Below are 26056 nucleotides of genomic sequence, written 5' to 3'. Positions count from 1 at the left end.
ACAAAGTCACCCACCAGGTCTAAAAGGTGCATGTCGCTGTTCTTCACATTTTTCCCTGGACTAAGCAGGAGTCCAAAACACCTGAAAAACACATATAGTACACATACAGTGTCTGTGTGTGTGTGTTTGTGTGTGTATGAATACACACAGGGATGAAAGTAAGAGACAAATATGACACAAATAAAGTTACATAAAAAAAATTAAGGAGAAAAGAACTGATCACAGGGGGAACCCAGATATTATGCAATAAATGGGTCTCTATAGAGAACAGCCAGTTTTCAAACATCACATAAATTACTGGAAATATGCTCCTGACCTGATCGTCTGACACAGTCCAGAGCATGGAGAATACAGAACACATTGCTTCAATCCTCACCTTCTCTGGGATCATGTAACTATAACAGCTTAAGGCGAAACTGGATGTTTGCATGGAATGTTTAAATTCAAGAGATTTATTAAAGCATGGAAAATGAGCGGCTTTTGGGATGGACTACCTTACAAGTGTCTCAGAACACCTTAACCCTGACATGGTGACACAGTGTAAAGCTTTTCAGATCTGTGTTTATCAATTTCAGCCAAGTACCTCCTGTCCTATGAATGTCTGGCTGAGGCTTAAACAGACAAATGTTACCTGTAGTGAACAGAAGAGAGTCTGTCTCTCTGAATAATGCTGAAATTATCTTCCTTAATATTTTATTCCTCCAAGACATATCTAGGGCAAAAAATGCATGAAACTCTGACCTTGTTTTAAATACTTACATGGATTGTTTAACCAGCTTTTGTTCTATTTAGATCCATTTCTTATGTTTAGGCTGCATTAAATCAAATCAGTCAGGAAATTATTTCTAAACAGTGTTGATTACATGATGAATATATCTTGCAAAAAAAATTCAAAAACTGGAAAGATATATATCAGTAACTAGAAATCACAGCTTTACTGACTGTGCAGGCAGCATTCACCCCCCCAGTTAGAAACATGCCAGAGCAGCACGTACTGCTATATATGTTTGTTACCAGAGATAAATGAATGGAGAATGGTGACAGTAGCCCAGCAACACCAGCATAAGTTACCAATGTGTATATAGTTAAGATGCACTGTGTGTTTGTGTTCTACTTCACCTCTCAATTGCCAGCTCTTTATTGGAAGTCTGCTGAACATAAATGACAATTTTCTTGTCCAGTCCAGCACGCAGCTTGAAGCTCTGTTTGTCCTTGTCTTTTGCTACAGCACTGAAAATTAATACGGGACAGAAATGTTATCTTGAAGGGAGAGGTTGTATAAAAATGTTAAGATTCCACAGGGTTACTCTAAACATGGAACTTTATATTGGAAACTGGAAGATTGGGAACATGCAGTGACTATTTTACTTTCTATTAAAAAAAATAAAAATAAAAATAATAATAATCTCCCCCCCCCACACTGAACAGTTTGGTAAAAATGATAACTAACTGGAACATATTGCATTTTGACTGAAACCGAAAAACATTTAGACACAAGTTTGAATTTCAAGCTGGCATTTTATCAAAACATTTCTCATTAGATTTACACCATAATTTATTTTACCAATAACTTTTATACTATCTTTACATTTTCCACAGAGCATTTAGTACCATGTAAATTAAATATATGAAAAAACGTGCTGCATGTTTGCATGCATAAGCAGTTTGTTATTGGACCAAAAATCCACAACCAACAGCTAATGAGAAGGAAATGCATGCGGACTAAAAATAATCAGTTGCATTTTTGTTTTGTTTTTCTATGCGCTGAATGTCAACAGCTGCTTGTGAACAAACGGAAGTCGCTCTGGATTATGGGGGAAACAAGATTTAAAAAGGTCAGGAAAGATGTGTTGAATAAAGTAAACACAGGAACTCTCTGGTTTGCTTTCTTATCTCTTTCACTAATAAATGCAGGAATCTGTGTTTGTGCACATGCCAGTGAGAGAGCAACAACAGCCATTCATCCCATCTACTTGAAACTGGTCTATAAATGGGGGCAACATGAGGAGTAGTTCTGTGTTTAACATCAGTTTGGTATCATAAAAAGTTGCTTTCAATCATCTACTCACATTCTGCATGTGGCTCCATGTTGTTTCACACACTAGTTTATGTTGAGTGTGTGAAAACAACAATCTAAATTGTACCTTCAAAAATATTCTTTCATCATAAATCTTTAACCACCGTCTAGTTAATGCGTCACTCCTTTAAATGTACCTACATCGTTTTTATAAACTTAGTGACATTATTACCAAAAAGTGTGTTAACTATGCACAATTTGCCGTCCTTAAAATTAGAGAGGCATGTTGCTGCATTTATGTGAATCACACAGGTAATTTAGACACTTAATCTGAGGTCATTTGGTGGTCATTTCTTTGAAACTTGTAGCCACTGCAAATCCAATTAAAAGATGACGAATGTATTTTCCAACCTAAAATAAAATAAACTAAATCCATGACAAACACAACTGTCTGAATTGAATTACTAAAGATAGTTTTCAAAACTGTAAAACACTTTGCTTACATCAGATAAATGGAAAACCTACAATGACAGCGCAGGTAATTTATTCCTCATTTGCAATACTTCATGTCACAGCGGGAACATGGCTTCTTCACTCTCACTAATGAAAATGTTGCTTGAAGAGATATCTACCTAAAAGTACCCTTGCCATCATCCTCCTTGATCTCCAGGCTGACAGTGAATGTAAAGAGGTCACTGTCAGGGGTGAGAGGAGCCGGCTGCTGAGACGATAGAAGCGCTTTCTTAGCTGACCGCCGAAAGGCGGTGGCAAAGCTGTACAGTATCCGACTCACCTGAGAGGGGATAAGAAACACACACAGTAAATGTGAAATCAAAAATTAAAAGAACAGACTGCAGAAAAAGTTACAGCAGAATTGTGCATAAAAATGCAAAATAAATAAAGGCAAAGCAAAAAATAAATAAACAAATGAATATAATAATATTGTCGAGCTGTGATGATTAGCTACACTTAAAGACAAAGAGACACACAGCTTATGTAAGCTATCATGAGACTTTCAGTTCATTTTGCCTAAGATGCTCCTCTAAAAGAATGAGGCTTCATAAATAAAAAAAGATGCTTGTTAAAGCAGTGCGTTTGTCTGTTTGAATACAAGAACCTTTTTCAGCAAAGGTTATCTGTCAGACAATATTAAAAATAATGAAGTGTTTCACTGAGCCGTCACCTCTCCCTGAGCCGTCACCTTATCGTGGTGGAGGGGTTTGTGCATCCCGAAGATCCTAGCAGCTATGTTGTCGGGGGCTTTATGCCCCTGGTAGGGTCACCCATGGCAAACAGGTGTCTAGGGGAGGGACCAGACCAAGCACGGCTCATAGACCCCTATGATGACGACCAACCTGGGCATGAATGTTCCCTTGCCTGGACGCGGGTTACCGGGACCCCCCCTCTGGAGCCAGGCCGGGAGGCGGGGTACGACAGCAAGCGTCTGGTGGCCGGGCCTTCGCCCATGGGGCCCGGTCGGGCTCAGCCCGAAAGGGTTACATGGGCCCCACCTCCCGTGGGCTCACCATCTGCGGGAGGAGCCGTAGCGGTCGGGTGCAATGTGAGCTGGGCGGCAGCAAGGGGCGGGGACCCTGGCGGTCCGATCCCCGGCTGCAGAAGCTGGCTCTAGGGACGTGGAACGTCACCTCTCTGGTGGGGAAGGAGCCTGAGCTTGTGCGCGAGGTTGAGCGGTTCCGACTAGATATAGTCGGACTCACCTCGACGCATGGCTTGGGCTCTGGAACCAGTACCCTCGAGAGGGGCTGGACTTTCTTCCACTCTGGAGTTGCTCATGGTGAGAGGCGCCAAGCAGGTGTGGGCATTCTCATCAGCCCCCAGCTTGGTGCCTGCACGTTGGGGTTTACCCCGGTGGATGAAAGGGTAGTTTCCCTCCGCCTCCGGGTGGGGGGACGGGTCCTGACTGTTGTCTGTGCTCATGCACCGAACAGCAGTTCAGAGTACCCACCCTTTCTGGAGTCCTTGGAGGGAGTGCTGGAGGGTGCTCCTTCTGGGGACTCCATTGTTCTTGCGGGGGGACTTCAATGCTCACGTGGGCAATGACAGTGAGACCTGGAGGGGAGTGATTGGGAGGCATGCCCCCCCCCCCCTCTGAACCCAAATGGTGTTTTGTTATTGGACTTCTGTGCTCGTCATGGATTGTCTATAACGAACACCATGTTCCAGCATAAGAGTGTCCATATGTACACCTGGCATCAGGATTCCCTGGGCCGCAGTTCAATGATCGACTTTGTAGTCGTATCGTCGGACCTGCGGCCACATGCCTTGGACACTCGGGTGAAGAGGGGGGCGGAGCTGTCAACTGATCACCACCTGGTGGTGAGTTGGCTCAGATGGTGGGGGAGGAAGCCGGTCAGAGCTGGCAGGCCCAAACGTGTTGTGAGGGTCTGCTGGGAACATCTGGCTGAGTCCCCTGTCAGAGCGAGCTTCAACTCCCACCTTCAGCAGAGCTTCGAACATGTCCCGGGTGAGGCGGGGGACATTGAGTCCGAATGGGCTGTGTTCCGTGCCTCTATTGCTGAGGCGGCCAGCCGGAGCTGTGGCTGCAAGGTCGTTGGTGCCTGTCGTGGCGGTAATCCCAGGACTCGTTGGTGGACACCAGCAGTGAGGGATGCCGTCAAGCTGAAGAAGGAGTCCTATCGGGCCTTCTTGGCCTGTGGGACTCTGGAGGCAGCTGATGGGTACCGACGGGCTAAGCGGCATGCGGCTTCGGCCGTTGCCGAGGCAAAAACTCGGGCATGGGAGGAGTTCGGCGAGGCCATGGAGAAAGACTTCCGGACGGCTTCGAGGAGATTCTGGTCCACCATCCAGCGGCTCAGGAGGGGGAAGCAGTGCTCCATCAATACTGTGTACAGTGGAGATGGGGTGCTGCTGACCTCAACTCGGGACGTTGTGGGTCGATGGAGGGAATACTTCGAAGACCTCCTCAATCCTACCAACACGTCTTCCCATGAGGGAGCAGAGCTGGTGGACTCAGGGGTGGACTCTCCTATCTCTGGGGCTGAAGTCGCTGAGGTGGTCAAAAAGCTCCTTGGCGGCAAGGCCCCGGGGGTGGATGAGATCCGCCCGGAGTTCCTTAAGGCTCTGGATGCTATGGGGCTGTCCTGGCTGACACGCCTCTGCAGCATCGCGTGGACATCGGGGGCAGTACCGCTGGATTGGCAGACTGGGGTGGTGGTCCCCCTTTTTAAGAAGGGGGACCGGAGGGTGTGTTCCAATTACAGGGGAATCACACTCCTCAGCCTCCCTGGTAAGGTCTATTCAGGGGTCCTGGAGAGGAGGGTCCGCCGGATAGTCGAATCCCGGATTGAGGAGGAGCAGTGTGGTTTTCGTCCTGGTCGCGGAACAGTGGACCAGCTCTATACCCTCTCTGGGGTCCTGGAGGGGGCATGGGAGTTTGCCCAACCAGTCTACATGTGCTTTGTGGACCTGGAGAAGGCATTCGACCGTGTCCCCCGGGGGCTCCTGTGGGGGGTACTCCGGGAGTATGGGGTACCGGACCCCCTTGTACGAGCTGTCCGGTCCCTGTACGACAGGTGTCAGAGCTTGGTCCGCATTGCCGGTAGTAAGTCAGATTCGTTTCCGGTGAGGGTTGGACTCCGCCAAGGCTGCCCTTTATCACCGATTCTGTTCATAACTTATATGGACAGAATTTCTAGGCGCAGCCGAGGGGTTGATGGGATCCGACTTGGTGGCCTCAGGATTGGGTCCCTGCTTTTTGCTGATGACGTGGTCCTGTTGGCTTCATCTGGTCGTGATCTCCAGCTCTCGCTTGAGCGATTCGCGGCCGAGTGTGAAGCGGCTGGGATGAGAATCAGCACCTCAAAATCTGAGACCATGGTCCTCAGCCGGAATAGGGTGGATTGCCCTCTCCGGGTCGGGAGTCAGGTCCTGCCTCAAGTGGAGGAGTTTAAATATCTCGGGGTCTTGTTCACGAGTGAGGGAAGGATGGAGCGTGAGATCGACAGACGGATCAGTGCGGCGTCTGCAGTAATGCGGGCTCTGCGCCGGTCTGTCGTGGTGAAGAAGGAGCTGAGCCAGAAGGCGAAGCTCTCGATTTATCAGTCGATCTACGTTCCTACCCTCACCTATGGTCATGAGCTGTGGGTCGTGACCGAAAGAACGAGATCTCGTATACAGGTGGCTGAAATGAGTTTCCTCCGCAGGGTGGCCGGGCTCTCCCTTAGAGATAGGGTGAGGAGCTCAGTCATCCGGGAGGGGCTCAGAGTAGAGCCGCTGCTCCTTCGCATCGAGAGGAACCAGTTGAGGTGGCTCGGGCATCTGGTCAGGATGCCTCCTGGACGCCTCCCTGGTGAGGTGTTCCAGGCATGTCCCTCGGGGAGGAGACCCCGGGGAAGACCCAGGACACGCTGGAGGGATTACATCTCTTGGCTGGCCTGGGAACGCCTCGGGATCCCCCCCGCAGAGTTGGCAAATGTGGCTGGGGAGAGGGAAGTCTGGGCTTCCCTGCTTAGGCTGCTGCCCCCGTGACCCGACCCCGGATAAGCGGCAGAAGATGGATGGATGGATGGATGGATGAAGTGTTTATTACATGAGCTATTTTGTTAAACATTTTCCCTCTGACCACCTCATGATTTGTATCTCTACTTATTCTTTTCAATACAAAGATGAAATTCACTTTTTAAAAAACATGGTCACCTCAACAGGTTCGTTACAAACTGGAAACAGAATCCATTTTGGTAAAAAAAAAAAACAAAAAAAAAAACATTTTGCTGACATAAAATTTGGGTTATCAAACTACATCACAGACACCAAGCAAAGCTATCACTAAATTATCAACTTTAATCTATAGGGAGACGAGGTTAGATTTATATGAATGGTACTGAAACTGCAACAAAACACAATTTCTTTCGTTATAGCCAACATTGTCTGCAAACCTTCCTATATTTCCCTCATATTTGCTTTTGAAACTGTGTGACAAATAGTTCCTATACTGGGATCTGACTGAGTCTGAAGCTATCATTAGTATGGAGACACGTTGAATTACAACTTTTTGCTTTTAAAATGATATTTCAGCACTTTTCTAATATATTTTTGCAACACTTTTGAATGAGTTTCAATAATAAAGACATTTTCATGATCAATATTATGAATCATAAAACCAGCTACATATGAAATACTCAAATTGTAAGCATTACAATTTATTTATTTTAATAAACTACACAAAAAAAATAGGGTCTGTCTTTGCAGGAGAGCAGATTTTAAACAACACAAACTGAAAAATAAACAGATTTTGCATTCAGCGGTGTGATTCAGTAGCTCCCAGAAACGACCACCTCTCTCATACTCTCTTTTCTTCACTAGATTTGGACTCTTTTAGCCCAACAGAACTAAATCTAACCAGGCAACCACTGTTATAAATAAAAGTAATGGTAGGGCATTCCTTACAAGCTGGCACTATCATCCTAAAATACAACACAGCATGATGTACCCCCATTTCCCCATTAAGATTAAACAAAGACAACTCAGTCTTAGCAAAACCTGTGGAGAGATTTCTGTTAATTCTCTAAATCCCAAAGAGTAACAAAGCTGGAGGAATGACCACAGACTGCCAAGTATGGAAAAAAATAAAAAAAACTAGATGGCGATCATTTATTACAAATATGTTTTTCCACTAAAAAAGATTTTCAAGCTTTACATTTAGAAAAAAACTTTTGAAAAGTTTATTATTTAAACAGACATGTGTTAGAATAGGAAAGCTATCTCTAAACTAAAGGCTCCCAACACTGTTTTTAAATCTGTAAAAACTTTGGGGGATAGTGACTGAGGGACGGTGTGGGGAAAAGGCTGTTTTGTAAAGCAGAGTCCAATCTCCGCTACACAAAGTCTTTGTTATATTCCTGGTAAAGTGGAAGGCCGTCAGGATATGGCTCAGGGCTTATTTTTTCAGCCACCACAAGGGGATGGATGTGAAGGTTGAGGCAAAAGTAAAGTGAGATGGGGGGGTGCACTCCCAGTACTGATGGAATAATTACATTCAACACAATACAAGTGTTGTTTTGAGCTTCAATCAGTGTAAAAAGAAAACCTTTCCAGTGTTCAGTGTTTCCAAATGTTTCCTTTTTCTTTTTTTTTTTTAAGTGCACATGTGAGTGAGTGTGTGTGTATGTGTGTACATATCTTGATGGAGTTATTCCAACATATGTGTGGTTGGATTTCCGAAATATGAGGTCTGAAATACTGTCCACTGGCTCGATATGGGGCATTTCTCCATGAGCTCTTCCCATTAAAATGAGATCACTTACAAAACAGTTGACAGAAAAAAGAAAAGGCACTTGTATAACATTTTGCTACAGGAAACAAGCTGTTTCATCCTTTTTTTCTAATCATAAAGATCTGATCATACCCTGCTTCTGGTCACTTCAGAATTCTTTATGCCAAATCATGAAAACATTTTTAACACTCGTCCACGGTCTGATCCTGATCTGCAGTGGAGAAGTTTCCCTCTGTGTGTGTTCTCTTGTTCAAGTTTAGTCAATTCTGCTTCGTAGCTTTTTTGCATTAGTTTTACCACTTTCACCTCAGCTAACGTTACTGGATAAACGTCCTAAACCTAGACAGAAAATATTCAACCCTCAAATTATACTGGAATTAATTATATAAGTCTTAAATTGAACTTGGCCTTTAAATAAAAGCAGCAACCTTTCATTTGGATCAAATTAGGCCTCCTGTTGTATTTTATTGATTCATGGCAGGGATAATTTAATTTTTTTCCTTACTTGGCAGCTTTTGTCCATACTAACATGAAGCCTGACATTTTTAATTGATGTCACGGCAAAAACCATTGAGACCTTTCAGTGTCTAATTTGTGTTTGACTCCGAAACTGTAATTCAATTTCTTAGACGGCAAATCGCTTACATAAAACAAATCTGCTAGATATACATTTCTGGACAGAAGCAGCAAGTTTACGTTAAAAAATAAATAAATAAAAAAAAAAAAAAAAAAGAAATGAAGGCTATAAAACACAGCAAGGCTTTGAAACATGAAACAACATGCAACGGCAACAAACAAGCCGTGTGGCCTGATAAGGAGGACTTGCATAAAAGGAGAGACGACTGAAGGCCTCAACTACAACCAGAGAAAATCTTTTCAAAATGCACAACTACAAAAAAGCAGACAAGAGCAGATGTTTAAAGAAATAAACCTGCTAAAAGCAGATCAATGAGTTATATAATTCTACTTCACATTATATTTATCATTTGATCTTAAGAAGATGTTATTTTGAGCTATAGTTAAAGTCTTCTGTTGATAAGTAAAATGTCTAAAAGTCGTTGATTCGTCAAAATCATCAGTAGCCAAGAACAGATTCACAAATAAAGAAAAAAATGCCAAGAACTGTTGTGAAAAAAAGTACTCGTTTGAAGGCTCTTAGAAATGGTTTACTGAAAAGTGCAGGCTGATGAGGGGCATGTGACCAGAACATCTTTTTTCCTGAAGGAAGAGCCAACCAATAGGCTGACTCACTGCTGCCGAACAGAGACCCCAAAGAAAACAATGGAGACGCAGCAGACGAGTTTGTTGCTGGGGGACTAGAAGGAAGAAAAAGTGTGGGTGTAGGATGAAGAGTGAGGAAGAGAAGAAAGATGTCTAATTGCAAAGCAAAGTGGGAAATTACAACTGAGTATTATCTCTGTGTGAAACTCTTAGTCTTTTAGCGAGCTTGTTTGTTTTAATGTTTTGGGTTGAGTGTGTGTGTAATGGATGGGTGTCTGGGAGAAGTACGACTAATAAAGTAGCATCTGGCTGAGGGTTCTTTGTTACACCGAGTGACTCCATGAAGGAAAATCAGGTCACTGAACACAGCAGCCGTACTCTAACCCACTTTCTATTGTGAATCCCCTCTTGCCACTTTTTATATTTCTGCTGAACCTTTACTGTTCTCACAATGACAATCTCTCTCCTTAGAGGATAACTTCAGGGGGTTGTAAATATGATGTACATGTTAACTGCAGTGCAGGCAGCAAGGGGTGACATAATATCCTAGTAAGCAGAAACTCGCACAATGACACCTTGTCACTGCTTGCAGACTGTTTTCTTTATATGAGACTTTGCATTTAAATAGTCACGCATCTTTGGATGAAGTTTGATCATTTCAGCTGAAATGAACAACAAATTACCTCCACACAAAAGCCTTTTGTGCACCATGAGAACATTTTATGACCTGGGCATGGAAGACCGCTCAATATATATTCCGAGTCAGCCAAAAGCAATCATGATAATAAAGCGCTCACCGCCTCTTGAATTTGGCAGCGGAACACGTGGATCCTGAAGATCTCAGCGTTGTAGTGGCTCTCAGTGAAGGCAAAGCAGTCGCTCTCTGGTGTGCCATCATGGCCTCGAACACAGAAGAGAATCTTATAGATCGGGTAATTGGCAATCTCTGTGTTGTTGTGGGGATCCAGCAACCTGTTAAAATATCAATAAAATCCTTTGTGACATCTCACTATTAGGTCATTCAGTGTTTATGACATGTTAGCACTGAGTTCCTTTACCTAATCTTGAAATACAGAATGAAAACCCAAAGTGATAATCTAGAAAATTACCATTCATATGTTTTAACTACCTGACAGTGCCTTCAGATACGCCTGGCACAGACAATGTGACGTCCAAGGGGAGTTGGCACTGCCCTCTGAGAATACTCATCATACGAAGGGCTTCTACCTCACTTCTGGGAGCATTGACCGAGGCACACCCTAGATATGTCAGCTGGCTGAACACGACGCTGTCTTCATCTGGAATTGGACTGACTGGGCTGCCTTCTGATGACGATTCATCTGCTGCAGAGTGGGGGGAAAAACAGGTTAATACATAGCTACCGCCTAATAACTGAACACTCTCATCCAAAAACAGGTTGAGCTGCAAGAGGAGAGAGATTGTAAGGAAGAGGAAATTAAAAGAAAAAACTCAGGAGGGGTGCTGAAGGGGTAAGTGGGGCGGAAAGCCATAGAAATTAAGAAAAAATTGCACAATTGAGATAAGATGGTAATACAGGGGTTACAGAACTCTGTCACAAGATATATTATTGTTAATCACTTAAAAATCTATAAATCTGAAGGGAAGAGTCAATGTGTTGCTCTTAGGAGACGTTTAAAGCAGTCGCATTATGACTCACCTCTGTAAGACCTCTCATTTAGCTCACTCTCCTGGGCCGTCTGAACAGGAAGCACCATCTCCAACTTGGGGAGTGTTGCGCTCAGAGGGTCAGAGCCTGGTGGTACAGGTGATGCTGTATCAGGAAAAGGGCCGTGATCACCACCACCACCACCACCAAGACTGTCCATTCCTGTTTCCGATCCAGGTCCAGTGTACGAAACTGATGGGTCCATGAGGACATCTTCTAACTCCCTTTGGAGCTGCTGCTCACTGCCATTGCCCACAATCTAATACACACAAACAAGCACACAACAAAGGGAAGCACCAAACTGAGTTAAAGTAACAGAGTCAGCGTAGTAATCACCATATCAAATTTGAGCTCATTTATACGCCTAAAACCACTGGAGTTGAACAGTTTTATAGAAATGTGCGGTGGATCTGCCTGATTTCCAAATCTGATCACAGTCCAGACAGAGTGATTGGCGTGTGTTAAAAAGAAGCTTTGTTCAGCACTGGCTCAGAGACATATATTTTATTCACATTTCATACAATTTTAGTGATTAGTAGGTGAATCAGCTTAACCCATACAACCTCAAGTTTCATTTAAATAAGGCTTTCAAACTTGAGGTTTGGTTGTTGTTTTTTTTTAATTTTGCTGTAATTAAAAACAAAAAAATCTATCAAAGCTTTCATTTTAAATGCGTATACAACAACTGTATCTCTTACATAAAATAGATACACATGAAAGGTTATTATAGGTTAGTATCAACATCAAGTATCAGTATCCAAATATTAGAAGAGCCATGTTGACATGGTTCATCAGGAAGATCTCAGATAGGTAAAATAAACAACAAAGTGCAACTTTTGGGTTGGAAAGACCACAAAAAGTCACTGAATGAGGCAAACCCCTTTTCTCCTCCCCAAGGCCTTATTCCTCCTCTTTGTGCATATCTTGATATCAGACTGACAGTTTGGGCGCAGTTGTACTGACCAATAGAAGATCATTGTTGTTATTCTAATTGGAAAAAATGTTGGTAAATTTTTCCAAGTAAGGCCTCTGTGTAATAACAAGCTCCTGCAAAGTGCTGTTGGACTAAAGCATATCTGCTGCAGGATGGATACTACAAGGACAGCTTACTCTGTGAAAGCAACTAAAGGTTCAGAAAGCTGTCATTGCTCTCAGCTGCAGCGATCCTTCTGATTTGCAGTTAGTGCTACAAGCCTGGATATAACTATAGGCTAAAGACTACTTCTGTCATCTTCAAAATGCCATCACTCAAAGGATGGCAAAGATACAGGAAGCAGAATCAATTACAGACAGAATCACCACTGAATCACATCACAGAGACAAAGAAGTTAAATTTGTACAACAGCAAGAGGACATCACTGAAGGAAGAGAGAGGAAGGAAAGATAGCAAGAGAAGAGACTGACCTTAAAGCTGACCCCTTCCTCAGAAATCACCTGCATAACAAACAACAAGTTTAGAGACACTGACCCCTCTCATCTCCTGACTGGATGGGCTGACTGGATAGGAAATGTGTGTGGCCAAAAAAAAAATCAACAAATAAAAAAAAATGACATTGTGAAGGGCAAGCCCATGGATGGAGTGATTTTACCACTGGAGAATGGCAACGCCGGATGTGTGTCAGGTGCTGATTTTCAAACGTCTGACAGAGTGAACAATGCAACATCCCTCACACAAAACCTTAGCTCTGACTTTTACACTCACTCAAAGAAAATGTATGTTCTCTCCACACACAAAGTCAAGTTCAACCAAGACATCCTTAGAACGCCATCTTCTGGTGCCATCTCCTGGTACCTTCACAACACTGCACATCCTTCACAAATAATAAATGAAAAATCTGATAACCTGAAGGAAAGGAAAGGAGAACAGAAGAGGAGAATCCAGTAGGGACACACTGGATATCAACTGAGTCTCCAAAATTTTCAGTCTCTATGGAAAGCCACACCCTAGCAACAAACACCATTTTCCTCACAATCTACTAATGTAAGCTGAAGGTGTATCACCGCTATGCTTCAAAACTACCAATCCTAAAGGAGCACTCATGCAGTCCTGAATTCAACCTTAGTGTGATTGCAAGCTGTAAATCATCATACATCATTTGTGATGTGCTCACACTGAAGCAGCTGATAAACTGGAGAAGCAGGTTGTTTTCCAGAGCTGACAAAAAGAGTCAGAGTGGATCTTTGAAAACAAATCCAAATCCAATAACAAATTCCCACTAGATACATCTTCAGTTAAATAGCTTCCAAGTCACATTAACAACAAGACGTCAAGCTGTTATAAGTTTTATCAGCGGAGAAGGAACACACAGTACCAGCTATGACAAAAAGCAGAATGAAAAAGCAAAACAAGAAATGGTTAGTGTTATGGTTAAGTGTCATATAAAATCTGATCTTAACTGAATAGTTGCTAAGATGGTTAAGGGCTTTTGGCACATGAAAGATGAACATACAAAGAGAGGGGTCTATAGAAATGGTGACTCTTCATAACTTCAAGCAAAAATGAATCAGATTAAGGCCCTGTTTACATCACAACGCAGAAACTGTAAAACCTCCAAAGAGGAATTTCCATGCAACGCAAGACGACTCTTGTAGGCATAAATTGGAACGGGAATCTGTGGGCGATGGTGATGTCTTTCACGCCGTCTTGCACTTGTTTGTTCTGACCTGGCTTAACCTGCAAAAAGCTCAACAACAATGTGTCGCATTTATGATGCTGCAGCGTTTAAATGGATCTGGTCTACTGAAGTAAAACTTGTTTTGACATTTACAGTCAGCAAAGACAGAAGTTATATGCGCCAGATTAACTAGCGTTTCCATTGTTGTGTTTCCGGGTCTTATAAGAACATGGCGGGCACTTGGGTGTGTCATTACAAAGTTTTACTGCCCACTAGAAGCCCGGCATGCGATCCACAACTTCCAGTCCTATTTGTGTTTTTTCTCCTGCAAACACAGAGATAGTTGCCATTCCACTGTTGTGCAAATGCTTTTTTTTTCCAATACATGAAAAAGTTCTCTGTTTTGCATGGAAACATTGTGGCGTAAGCAGGACCTAAATCAAGCTAAAGGCTACAGCATTAGTTGTAGGTCTTACAGAAAGAAAACAAAGACATGACCATTTCGTCTGCATGACAGATTGGTATGTTTTCCTGCATAAATTTGAATCATAACTCAAATTTAACAGATGATGTAATTCTTCTTATGTAATGAGGGTCAGACTGCAAACATTACCAGTAGTCAGCAATGTCTACAGGTCCATAAAGACACTTAGTCTCCCTGCACTTCATTACCTAAACAACCATCCTTACCTTCAGTCCTGTCTTTTCGTCATCACTACCATTATTAGTGGAGGAAGGTGTCTCGTCCCCCAGCCGGGACACAAGGACAAAGTCCTCACTGTTGAGAGTAGACACTGAGTCTGAAGACACGCTAATCTTCCCCACCGAACCCTTGTCATCCATGACTGCCGCAGTTAAATTCAGCCACGCTGCTCATGAATGGAAGACGGGAGGAGGCAGTGGTGGGAGATGATGAGCAAAATCACCTGGAAAAAGGGAAAATATAAATAAAAGAAAGAAGCAGAAAACAGTCATGAAGTGATGAAAAGCATAAATAGAAGGCAATAGAAGGTGGAAATTAGGCAAACCCTTGAAAAATTATGGAATATTTAAAAGAAATTAATTTAAAGGTGCATTTTAACCATAGACTGTATATAAAGAGATGGACGTAGCCTCTGTGACGTCACCCATGGGTTTCTGAAGAGCTGAATTGAAGCTCGGTGGGCAGTTCCTATCATCGCCATCTTGGCAGCGTCATGCGTGTTGTCTCAACAGGAAAATACAAATATGGGCAAAGAGGGGGAGCTGGGAGGGGAGCTGTGAGCGTCATGGTGGATGATTGACATCGAGCGAACTCCAAGCTTTCTTTAGCTAAAAGCTAACCGAGCTAACCTCGAGATAACGGGAGCTAACCAGCTAACGGAGGTAAGTGGGCTAAAGCTAAGTCGCATTGTTAACTGGCTAAAAACCGCAGTTGTTCTACGTTCTTCTTACTTGAAGCCGGAGATTGGTACCTGTCAATCAAAAGGACACGACCCTAAATATGCCGACCTTCGAGATTAAATTACTTTAAAACGGTTGTCATGAAGGTAAACCTGACCTATAAACTGAAAATGGATTTTTGAACCAGGCCGTAATGGATGATTATTGGATGGATGACCAGGATGTTTATTTCTGTCGTGAAGTTGGCCTTTTTAACATGGGAGTCTATGGGGATTTGCTCTGTTTTACAGCCAGCCCCTAACGGATGAAGGGGGAACTGCAGTTTTATGCACTTCCGCATAGGCTTCACTTTTAACCTTCGGAGGTTTCCGCTTGGTTTTAACATCTAAATGATACTGAGTTTTCCCACACCCACTGAGCACAAACCATACGGGGGAAATGAAAGGTTAGGCTGAAAAAAAGAGCTAGTTCAAATAAAAATGCACAGGCAAAGCCAATGATACTGGATCTGTGGGTCATTCAGACACATTTTCCAGAAGAATCATTTGCAAAATGACTTGATGTAATGTAACGTCAGGGTGATGCAAATGCAAGTGAAAAATTAAGGAACAAACCAGTTTGCTTCAACCACCCATTTTATCCATGTCAGTACTTCCTCTTGCAGTGCCAACTGTTGTGCAACAATAACAAATCAGAAATCTACACATAAAAATGCATAAAGCTCCAACATGTTGAAAATGGATGTACTATTAGGTAAACAACATTCTCCTGGCCATGATGACACAACAACAAATACACCTGCATCTGTCCAGACAGTGAATTAAGTTGAATTCAAAACTGTACTGGTTTGCATTTCTTTTGAAAATAAATACACAAGCCTGCACCTGCAGGGCATCATGTGAGGAAATGAGACATAACTATGTCCAGCTGTCCTTCCTTTCACTCTTTACCCTAAAAGCAAGTTCATGAATGAAAAACAAAAAACATAAAAGGTCATGGCACTAAATAATGAGCATTACTTCAGATAAAACAGTAATACTGATCTAGATTAATCCTCAAAAAATGGTGTCTATTTCTGTGAAAGTTTGATATTCTGCACTAATAATGAGGATATTTTTATAAGGCTATCACACACAAACTATTAACATGAAGCCACAGTTCATTTGCATAACAAAGAATAAAAGTTAACAAATGAATAATAATTATTGTTCTTGTACAATGTAATTCTGTTGCAAAACTGACAATGAAAAACAGGACACAATGATTCATGGTAAGTAAAGTATTGTTGTTTCAAGCTTCCGATTAGCCAGAAAACATTCAACTTGTTGTGATACAATATGTTCTGACTCAAATCTACACCCCAGCTGCTGCTCCTTCTAACTGGGTGTGCCAACACTTGTTAACACACTTCTGTTTTTTGGTCTGGTTTACTTTGTTTCTTACTGGCACTTTGGCAGATCAAACCAAGCGATGACTGATGTAAGTCTTGTGAATAAGGTGACACCAAAAAAATCAAACATTGGGATATTTTGCTTCACAGTTTTAAAAAAATTTTTTTTTCTTTAAAGAAAAATTTTTTCCAAATGAATACAAATGATTCATTATAAATTTTTTGTCATTTTTATTGTTTTAGATTTTTACTTGTCTTCTTGGGCATCATAGCAGCAGAATGATGGTCTGGCTACTGTGCTGGTTTTTTTCCTAATTGAAATTAAGAAAAATGACTGGCAAAAAAAAGTGTTGTACATTTTTTTGTTTTTAGTCTACAAAAATCAGTAATATCGAAAAATTGTCAGAATCGCAATTTAAATCGAATTGGCTTCAGCAGCCAAAAAACAGGAATTGAATCGGGACAAAAGCATATCGTCACAGCCCCAATAAGCTAGGTTCTCTGAAGCAGATTTTGTGACGAAAGTGCAGAGATCTCAAAGCAACATGCACACTGAGGTTTAGGGTGCAATATTTACAATTTTTTAAATAAATTAAAATAACCACAAAAAAAAAAAAATGCACCAAATTTTCATTTTAACAAAGCAAAACTGTCCAGAGTTAATCTGTTTATTGTCAGGCCATTTTTATACTCAACTTTGTTGTGTCACTATGTATTGTTAGAAAGGGATGACAACAAATCAGTTTAATCAAATAATTCAATTTAGCCTTTTATGATTATTTATTTTTATTTAATAAAAAATAGGTATTTTTCCTTTTGATATGCACCTCAAACACCTTCCTTGGGCTTTTGTAGTTAGCAGAGGGTTCAGGCCTCCATCCAGCCGTCTCCCTGAAACTACCACAGCACAAAAAGTGCATAATTTAGGTCCGTCTTCTCTATTTAAACAGGATGATATGTGACATCTGTCATCCCTCTACTGTACACATTTTTGCATAGCAGCATCTCTTCCATTGCAGAGCTCCTCTACAATGGCAGCTTCCCTCAGAAGAACAGCCTCCACAAAAACTGAATAGATGGGGCTTAAAGAAAACAGTGAACATCCCACATCCCAGTCTGATGGTATCGGTGAGAAGTAACTTAGAAAGATTCCACCCAGCAGTCCAAAGGTCCCAAAGCATTTATCCGCAGTACCAGCTACTCCATGCCTCCCTCATGCGTCTTTGTCTACAGTCTGACTAATAAGAGGTTTTTTTGGTAGCACAGGAGATATAAACAGGCCCATTGATTTTGTTTGTTCATGATTAGCTGGAAGATAAATCCTTGGCAGATATCACAGGCTTAAGCAAAATCAGAGGATAAGCAAACACCAGTTTGTGTAACCTGAATTTTAGTTATGCATCTGTGTACAATGTAAATTCGAGGTCTTGCAAACATATCAGCAAGATGGTGCAGAACACCTGATGATGGTAACTTTCAGCATTGCACCTAAACACAGACAGTGTGCCAGTACATGTTTTACAGTATAATAATCTTTTTCTTGCAGCTCAGATGGTCTTTTAATATTGTTCCTGATTGCCAGTCTATTTACTCTCCTCACAGATGTTGTTACACAGCTTTTAATAGCTCCTGGGAAATCTAAAGCTTCGTCCTGTAAGGTTTTGAGACTAAATAAATTGTATATATTTTTGGAAATTCAATTTATCTAAGCTTAAGCATCTTCTACATTAATATTTTATGACTGTTTATTTTTTATTTCCATTCACCTTCTGTTTTAGCATGCATTGTAGAGACTGTATCATCCATTCTTGTGTCACTCATCCATATAATTCCATTTAAGCAGTTTTAAGCAGGTCACTGCTATAAAACTGCATAGTCACCCATTTTTACTTGAGAGAAATGTAGATAGTGACTAGTACCCAAGAAAGGCAGCAGTGAGCGTTCCTGACTCATTTATGTATCAAGTAGCACTAAAATACTGCAAATTCTATTAACTTTGCAGCTGATACTCAACACTTTCATTTACATACTTAAAGGGGAAAAAACATTTTATCCCCCTAAGCACAAAAACACAAGCTGCTGTATTATGAAAACAATTAAATACTTACTCACCGAAAAGCACACATCTGTATGCACACCCAAGCCTGACACTCCTACCAGCTGGCAGCTCCAGCAAACTTATAATGGCTGCCTTGTCACCCTGCCTTCCTCCCCAGCCTCAGCAACAGATCTCTGCCGGCTCCTGCCAAGCCACACTGTTCCTTATCAAACTTTTCAGTGCCTTGGTTCACTTCCAAACAGACACATTATCCATTGCCAGTCACTGAGCACACAGGCTACAGGAGATAGTGAAAATCTAGAAATGTCTAAAACTGCAGGAACAATTAATAATTAATTTGGCCTAAACATCTTACTACTCATCTTTTAAATAGAGTGAGGCGTGTTACTTCCTCACTTTATTTATTTTAGCAGTTCCCAATTAAGAGTATTCATTGATTCAATGTAATAACTACATTTGCTAGACAGATTTGAAAACAGGCTAAAAACACGACAATTAAAAGTCATTTCAATATTGATTGGAGTCCAATCTTCACATCTGAGAAGCTACAGAAAGCCTGAAGTTTTGTTTTACTACAACTAAAACATAATTGATCATTTTAAAATTAGACATACAGGGATTCTGGGATTGGCAGCAAAGTGATAAATATTCCTTTGAAGGGGCAGCTGACAGTATTATTATCATCATTATTATTATTATTAGCAGTAAAGGTATATCAATGCAGTCACCAGTTTGGGCTTTAGCAATGTATCGAAATTTCTACGTAATCACTCAATTTGAATCCTGCGGCTTACACTATAATGCAGCTAATGTATGGATTTTTACTGGCTAACAAGTCATTTTGCACTCCATGCACACACCCTCATCATGGAAAACAAACAAAGAAATGCATATAATGCAGCCTTCAAGTCAAAGGCCATAAATATGGCTGTTGAAGAAGGAAGGAGAGCCATGGCACGCTCAGTAAAGGTGCGGCTTACACTCAGGTACACTATCACCCAGTAACTGAGTGAACTAAAGCCAGTGTAAATATTACTGCTTGTAACCTGAATAAAAGTGACCAAACTGCAAACAGAAAATAAAAAAACATCCAGAACATGAATCCTACTCTATCCTGGAAAGTCTACATATTTATAAACAGATTTTAGTTCAATTCAGATTGTTCAGATGTATCGACTATGCATTTCAACATGAAACACAAAACATGACAAAATAGTATGGAGTTTCCCTTCAGCACATTAAAAACTGGAAGGAAAAAGGAAGTTAGTTTCAACGCCTGACTGTTACAGTTCACATGATCCCAACTTAAAGACTCTGTCAATAAACTTAAATACGGAGCAGCTTTTTTTTAGATCTTTATTTGCAAATTGATTGAAAGGCTTTAGCAGATATATGGAACGTTAAGTGTCTTGAAGAGTGTACTGTAAAAATTGTCTACATTTAAGTATAAAGCTACCTCATACAATCCAAGTTTGTTTATTGAAATATTTTAACAAGGCAGTCTAAAACTGAATAGCAGATTGTCATCTTGAACATTTCATTTTACACTTATTTGGTTGTATTTTCTGAGCTAACACTTACCAGATGAAATTAGGTTTGTACATTTTTGCAAGTTGTTTGAATAGGCATTGCCACTATTATCAATTTGACTGTTAGCACACAAACAACAGTATGCTCTGCGAGTGACCTACAGTGACTCACCCTGAATGAAATGTCTTCTCTGAAAACAAATAACGAACATGACCAACCTCTCTTAACCATCACTGTCCAAAAGAAGCACAGACTCTGGATCTGTAAAAAAAACTTATCATGTCTATTCATGTATTAAAAAAAACACACGCACACACACAGGTTTGTGTGAGTGTGTGTGTGTGTGTGTGTGTGTGTGTGTGTGTGTGTGTGTGTGTGTGTGTGTGTGTGTGTGTGTGTGTGTGTGTGTGTGTTTGCTTTCTTTTGCACCCTACCACTCTCATTGTGAACGGGCTGTCCTGGGCTGCCAGCTGGGCCCTATGTGCGCCACATGAGAGAGAGGACAGCACAGGCATACACAGAGAGAGGAGAGAAAAAGAGCCAGAGAGCATTCAGGCTTGCAACACAGTTCCTTTCAACCTGATTTCAGTCAGGCACAGAAATCAGACAGAGAACAAGAGGAACAGAGAAGACTTGACTGCTACAAGGTTACTAAACAGATAAAGTATAATAGGAAACAAAGAAAGTAAACAAAACCAGAGCCCTGGATGAACAATTCATTATTTTAACAAATAAAAACATGGAAAACATAACCCTTTAGATTACATGAACGGTAGGCATTGGATAACCATCATAATTCAGATCCAGTCCTGAAGACAGCTACCTCCTACAACCTCACATGACGAAGAAGGAAAGAGGCTCAATTAAAAAAAAAGAAAAACTCAATCACAAAGGACAGATTGGCCTTCAACAGCTGAAATCATTGGCAAAAGACTTCACTTCAGCCATCTTTGGCTCTCCATAAATACAAAAGAGTGGTAAAAATTCTCTACTGGTTTACTGAGTACAGAGAGCAGCCTATAAAGAAGATTTAACCATTTCAGTGTAAACATTTGCAACAATCATTGACAAAAGAACTGAAAGAATCACTTATATTACCTTTGTAGGAACTAAATAAAAAAAAAATTTTTTAAATTGTAAAAATCAAAATCGTTATCTAAATATCAGACATACAGACACATACGTTTTTAATTCCAATGGGGGAATTTCTTAATGAAAATTAAATAATTTATAGAAGTACAGCAATTGTTACTCCACTGCTGGATTAGAAAAATCAATAAAGGTTTAGTAAGGGACAGGACTAAAAGTTGTCAGGATTAACACAGAAAGAAGCTATATTAGATGGTAAAGAGGTGTTAAGAAAAAGTCATTTATGACAAAAAAAATGGGAAGATTATGATTGTCTTTTTATTATTATTATTATTATTATTATTATTAATAATAATAATAATAATAATAATATTTGTTCTGATTTGCCTTTCACTGGCCAGGCCCTGTATTTCTTATGAAATTCAAAGTTTCTGTAGTTTCACAAAAAGTAAATTCTGAGTGTCATATCACACATTAAACTGTGTGGCTTCCTGCAGTTAACAGTTTAAGTTGCGCTACTCTTGACTGCCTGCCATGGGAAAAACAGAGAAGACCACTGTTTTAAGAGCTGTGGTTCGAACTGTGCGGTGTATACTTGTAAAATAGCCTCCTGCAAGAGGAACGAACTGAAAAAGAAGCCTGCAAATTGATCTAAGCTTTCAATTTCTCCATTTATTGATTAGGTATTTGAATAACAGGCTTGATTTACATAACCATTTTCTAAACTTGTGTTATCAAATGCTGAACATGGCAACAAAAACGTAATCCCAAGTAAAAACAACTACACAATAAAACAGTAAATAGAATCAAGATAAGACTCTGAAATGCTTTAAAAAAAAACTTTTCTCTTCATATAATTTAAATAAAAAATCAGAGATCAGAGACTGACTGCAGAGTAGTAAATACAATCCAGTCAAATCCAGTTAGATTGGATAAAATGGTACAAACAAATCAAAACAAAAATACTATTTCATATTTCTTAAGTTTTAAAAATGTATGTTTTAAAAAGCAAAATAGTTCATTGTTTACACTGAAAGATAGTTAACATTTTAGAAGGAAAATTATTAATGTTGAGTAAATATTATCGGTCAAGTCTGTTTTAGTTAAACTCCAATATCTTTGTCAGGCTTAGGGCTGGGCGATATGACGATATATAATGTTGGGACGATAGAAATGGTCTATTGTTTCATATGAGGCTCTATCGTTTATGCCATGATAAGGTGCTTTACTGCAGTATTTTACGTCAAGATGCGCTTTACGGTATGCACGCTGCAATGCATAAACAAACATGGAAAAAAAACGGTAGCAGATGCGTTTCAGAGCAGGATAATTCACTAAAAGATAACCAGCCAAACAAAACTGATGAGTTTGTTCATAAAAAAGGAGAAATTTCTGTCGCATGAATGCAGTTTTGAAATAAAAAGACCGAGGTGGAAGAGACTAGCGCACAGTCCCAACAACGGACTCCGACGCAACAAACTCCTTTTAGCACCTGCACAAGAATCAGGATAAAGGCTACAGAATAAAGTATAGAGTCAACGAGCAAAAGCCGCTAAAGCAGCGTCAAGTGGTAGCGAAAATGCTCACAATAAACTCCAGATGCAAATGCTGCAACAGGCATTTACCCATGAAACGCCATACAGCCATAGTTTCCACAGATGGAAGGAGATCACTGCTGCTGTTGCCAAGCACTACAAATGACTGATGACTGACACAAAATTACACAAACAATTTTATATTGTTATGTACATCGTTATGGGGATCTAAAATGAGCTACATCATGATATGAGATTTTGGTCATCTCCCCCAGCCTAGGGGCTGTGACTGCTTTATAAGTCAATCTGAAAGCTCCACACAAAGAGACAGAGATATTTCAAAAGGATTGTAGATGCTTAATCTTCACACTTGCTGGTTCACATAACTAAATGGCACATGAAGATATGTGGAGCTTCATTTAGTTATGTGACTTTGAATGTAGCCAGAGAATTTATCACAGACTGCAACTGAGACATCAATACCCTTTACCCCATACTTAAATTTCAAGTAATCAGCCTGCCAACCCCTTTGTGAGTGAATGTAAGTGAAAAATAGTGGTATGTAAAACAGTTAATTGAAGTAATAAGGTTTCACTACTTGTCTCTAGTTTTTGCATTTAAGCTTTATTTATTTAAAAGGAATTAAATGAATGCACTTTTTTTTTACTAATGCTGAACACCTGATCACGATTGTGGTTGTTAATCCAACAATTATATGACAGCACAAACTTCCAAAACAGACTTCACTGAAACAGTATATTTCTCAACCCATTTTAGCAATTCTTAACTTCATTTGTTTCCAGTAAATCCAAAAGATAAAGACAGTTACCTTCATCATATCTCATAAATCCTTACCAGTTCAAGGACTGGCTGCATGTCAAGACAGAGAAACTTATGTCTATCAACTCTAAGTGAGAATACCAAAGATACTAAATTGCTCAATTATAATAAAATAATTGACAGTTCACATATTTGCAGAAGACCCACTAGATCTTTAGCTAGACAAAACTATTACTACTCCTAAATTAAGGCAATGTTGTTGTCTGTCTTCTGGCAGCTTTTAAAAAAAAATACATTAGAAGTCTCTGTGAAACAAAGATGATATGATATGATGTTAATAAAGCAAATTGTCACCTGTCAGCTGATTTGACTAAAATTAGGCTTTCGAATACCTGAGATCCAGGAAATAGATCAGGGAAACAAATCAACATATGTATCAGCAGCTTGTGAATGCAGCTCAACATAAATATAAGGCAATGACAATGACGGCCAACAACCCTTCCTTACTGTAAAGACAAGCTTGGTCATAAAGTGATAGAAACATGCTGTCTAACTTTTACATAACACATCTGACTGTTTAGGCACAAACTTTTTTCTGTCACACTGTCTTTCACTGTCCTAGCTGTGCGATGTTGAAGTGGAACACAAAGCAAATCTTTTTTAAATTATGCATTTACAATAACAGGTTAAACAATTTTGTATTGAAATACAAGAGCCCCATGGTCTTCTACAGGACTGGAAAACGTTCAACAGGCTATCACTCAAATATCTATGTAGCACTGATTTTTATTCCTTTACATCTAACAATATTAAAATATTCTAATAGCGTAACAATAACTCCAAACACAAATAGTGTAGATTACCTGTGACAAAATAGCTCCACATAATTTCATAGTTAAATAAGAGCAGGATGGGTTGGCATTAATTAGTTTCTTGCCATGGTGTGAAGTGAATTGGTAGATGTCCAATATTTGATAAACACGCACATATTATATTATTTTATGTAATGTGTGTGTGTATATATATATATATATATATATATATATATATATATATATATATATACACACACATCACACACACACACATATGTATGTGTGTTTGTACATAATAGATAGTGTTTCTAAAAGCATGGCTGTAGGAGTAGTACTATGTTTTGTACTTCAATAAAACCATTAAAATGAAGTTGACATCAAAGTTCATCTATTTGACTATATCACAGCCATCATGAACTCACTAACAAAACACAGAAAACGAGGTAAAACTACTAGTTAGTAAAGAAAAGAAAATAACTACTCAGCCTTGGTGAAATATACTAATAAGTTTTCAGTGTCAATATACTGTAAGCAGAAACCTGCTTATCTTCCCAGTGGTATCACACTTTATCTAGATCTAGGGAAGCATGCTGCATGTCAGTGCTGCCTGGTAAACCTTGGGGGGGGGGGGCTTTAAACCCACTGCTTTCCAGCAGATAACAGAACAAATACTAACCAGTTTTAGTTCGATAGCGTTAGACGAGCCCAGCTCGCTCCAATGTGAACTTATCGGCTCAGTTAGCTATCACCAGTCTGCTTAATGTTAGCTGAGATAGCAACAACAGACATCGATTTTAAGTCCGACCAAAATGTAGAACTGCTCATTGAGCATTTAGCCCAACTATTCCGCCATCGTTATGTCATACATAATGCTATATTAGAGTCCTCCTATGAATTTCGCGAATAAACGCTGACTTGTAGGCGTTTGTTTATAGGCTTGGCACAGGCCATTACTGTATTATGGCTGCTTAGCTAACGCCTGCTAACCATGCTACCCTCACTGTTCCATCCAACAATCAAGCGTTTTTTCCTCATAAATGAGGTGACACCTGTTTTTACTTTTGAAGGTAACACTATGTGCAACCGCATAGCAGCTTACCTTTATACCCACTACTGTTTTTATTCCAGTGACGTTTGGCACGGCATTGCACTTTCCCAGGAACATCAGCAGCCAAGCCAACAGCATCCAGCCGAGCTGTAAACACAAACCCAACCAACCCGCTGACAATCACACAGCGCATGCGCAAGTCGGCAGCACTCTCGCCCGAGTTCACATATGCCTTTTCCAAGTGAGGCTTTGCCATTAATGACCCAGAGCTTTTATGTGTCTTCAAACCAGTTAACCATCTCCATTTATGATATCTTTTGTAATAAAGATATCATAAATGGTAATTCTATTATTTCCCTTTTTTGTCCTGTCTTTATCACATTGTAGGTAGCAGCTCCAGTTTATCTTATGAGAACCAAGAACATTTCCCATCTATTCTGAAGTTTGTGGCAAAGTTTTGTTTACAACAGATCTTGAATGATAAAGTGACAGATGTGTACATTTGTCGAGCTGCCAGACACCAAACCACATCAAGGAGCGGTGTGGGACACACCCACTTCTCTCATTGTGTTTTGGTCATTCTAGCCATTCCTGTCCAGCCAGTCAATGTTTTCTGTTTCACGACACATGAAAC

At 40.4% G+C, this 26056-nt stretch overlaps 1 protein-coding gene across 2 annotated transcripts in view; it reads right to left on the bottom strand.

Moving 5' to 3' along the window:
• The window catches only part of rabgap1 (RAB GTPase activating protein 1), a 76153-nt gene extending 50565 nt beyond the window's left edge, over nucleotides 1–25588 (bottom strand). Inside the window, exons 1-9 of one of the 2 annotated variants that reach the window (XM_079256567.1) lie at nucleotides 25474–25588; nucleotides 14484–14719; nucleotides 12583–12612; nucleotides 11170–11437; nucleotides 10621–10834; nucleotides 10289–10463; nucleotides 2650–2810; nucleotides 1120–1230; nucleotides 15–81 (exon numbers count right to left, since the gene is read on the bottom strand). In XM_079256567.1, coding sequence (XP_079112693.1) covers nucleotides 15–81; nucleotides 1120–1230; nucleotides 2650–2810; nucleotides 10289–10463; nucleotides 10621–10834; nucleotides 11170–11437; nucleotides 12583–12612; nucleotides 14484–14636 — 1179 coding nt within the window. In that variant the 5' untranslated portion in view covers nucleotides 14637–14719; nucleotides 25474–25588. The remainder of the gene's footprint in view (nucleotides 1–14; nucleotides 82–1119; nucleotides 1231–2649; nucleotides 2811–10288; nucleotides 10464–10620; nucleotides 10835–11169; nucleotides 11438–12582; nucleotides 12613–14483; nucleotides 14720–25473) is intronic. The other variant, XM_079256568.1, reaches the window with a different exon arrangement.
• Nucleotides 25589–26056: the final 468 nt, after the last annotated feature.

This window comes from Telmatherina bonti, assembly GCF_933228915.1.
Source record: "Telmatherina bonti genome assembly, chromosome: 17".
NCBI lineage: Eukaryota > Metazoa > Chordata > Actinopteri > Atheriniformes > Telmatherinidae > Telmatherina > Telmatherina bonti.
Note: the sequence above shows the minus strand (reverse complement) of the source record. Positions and strands in the feature narration are given on the sequence as shown.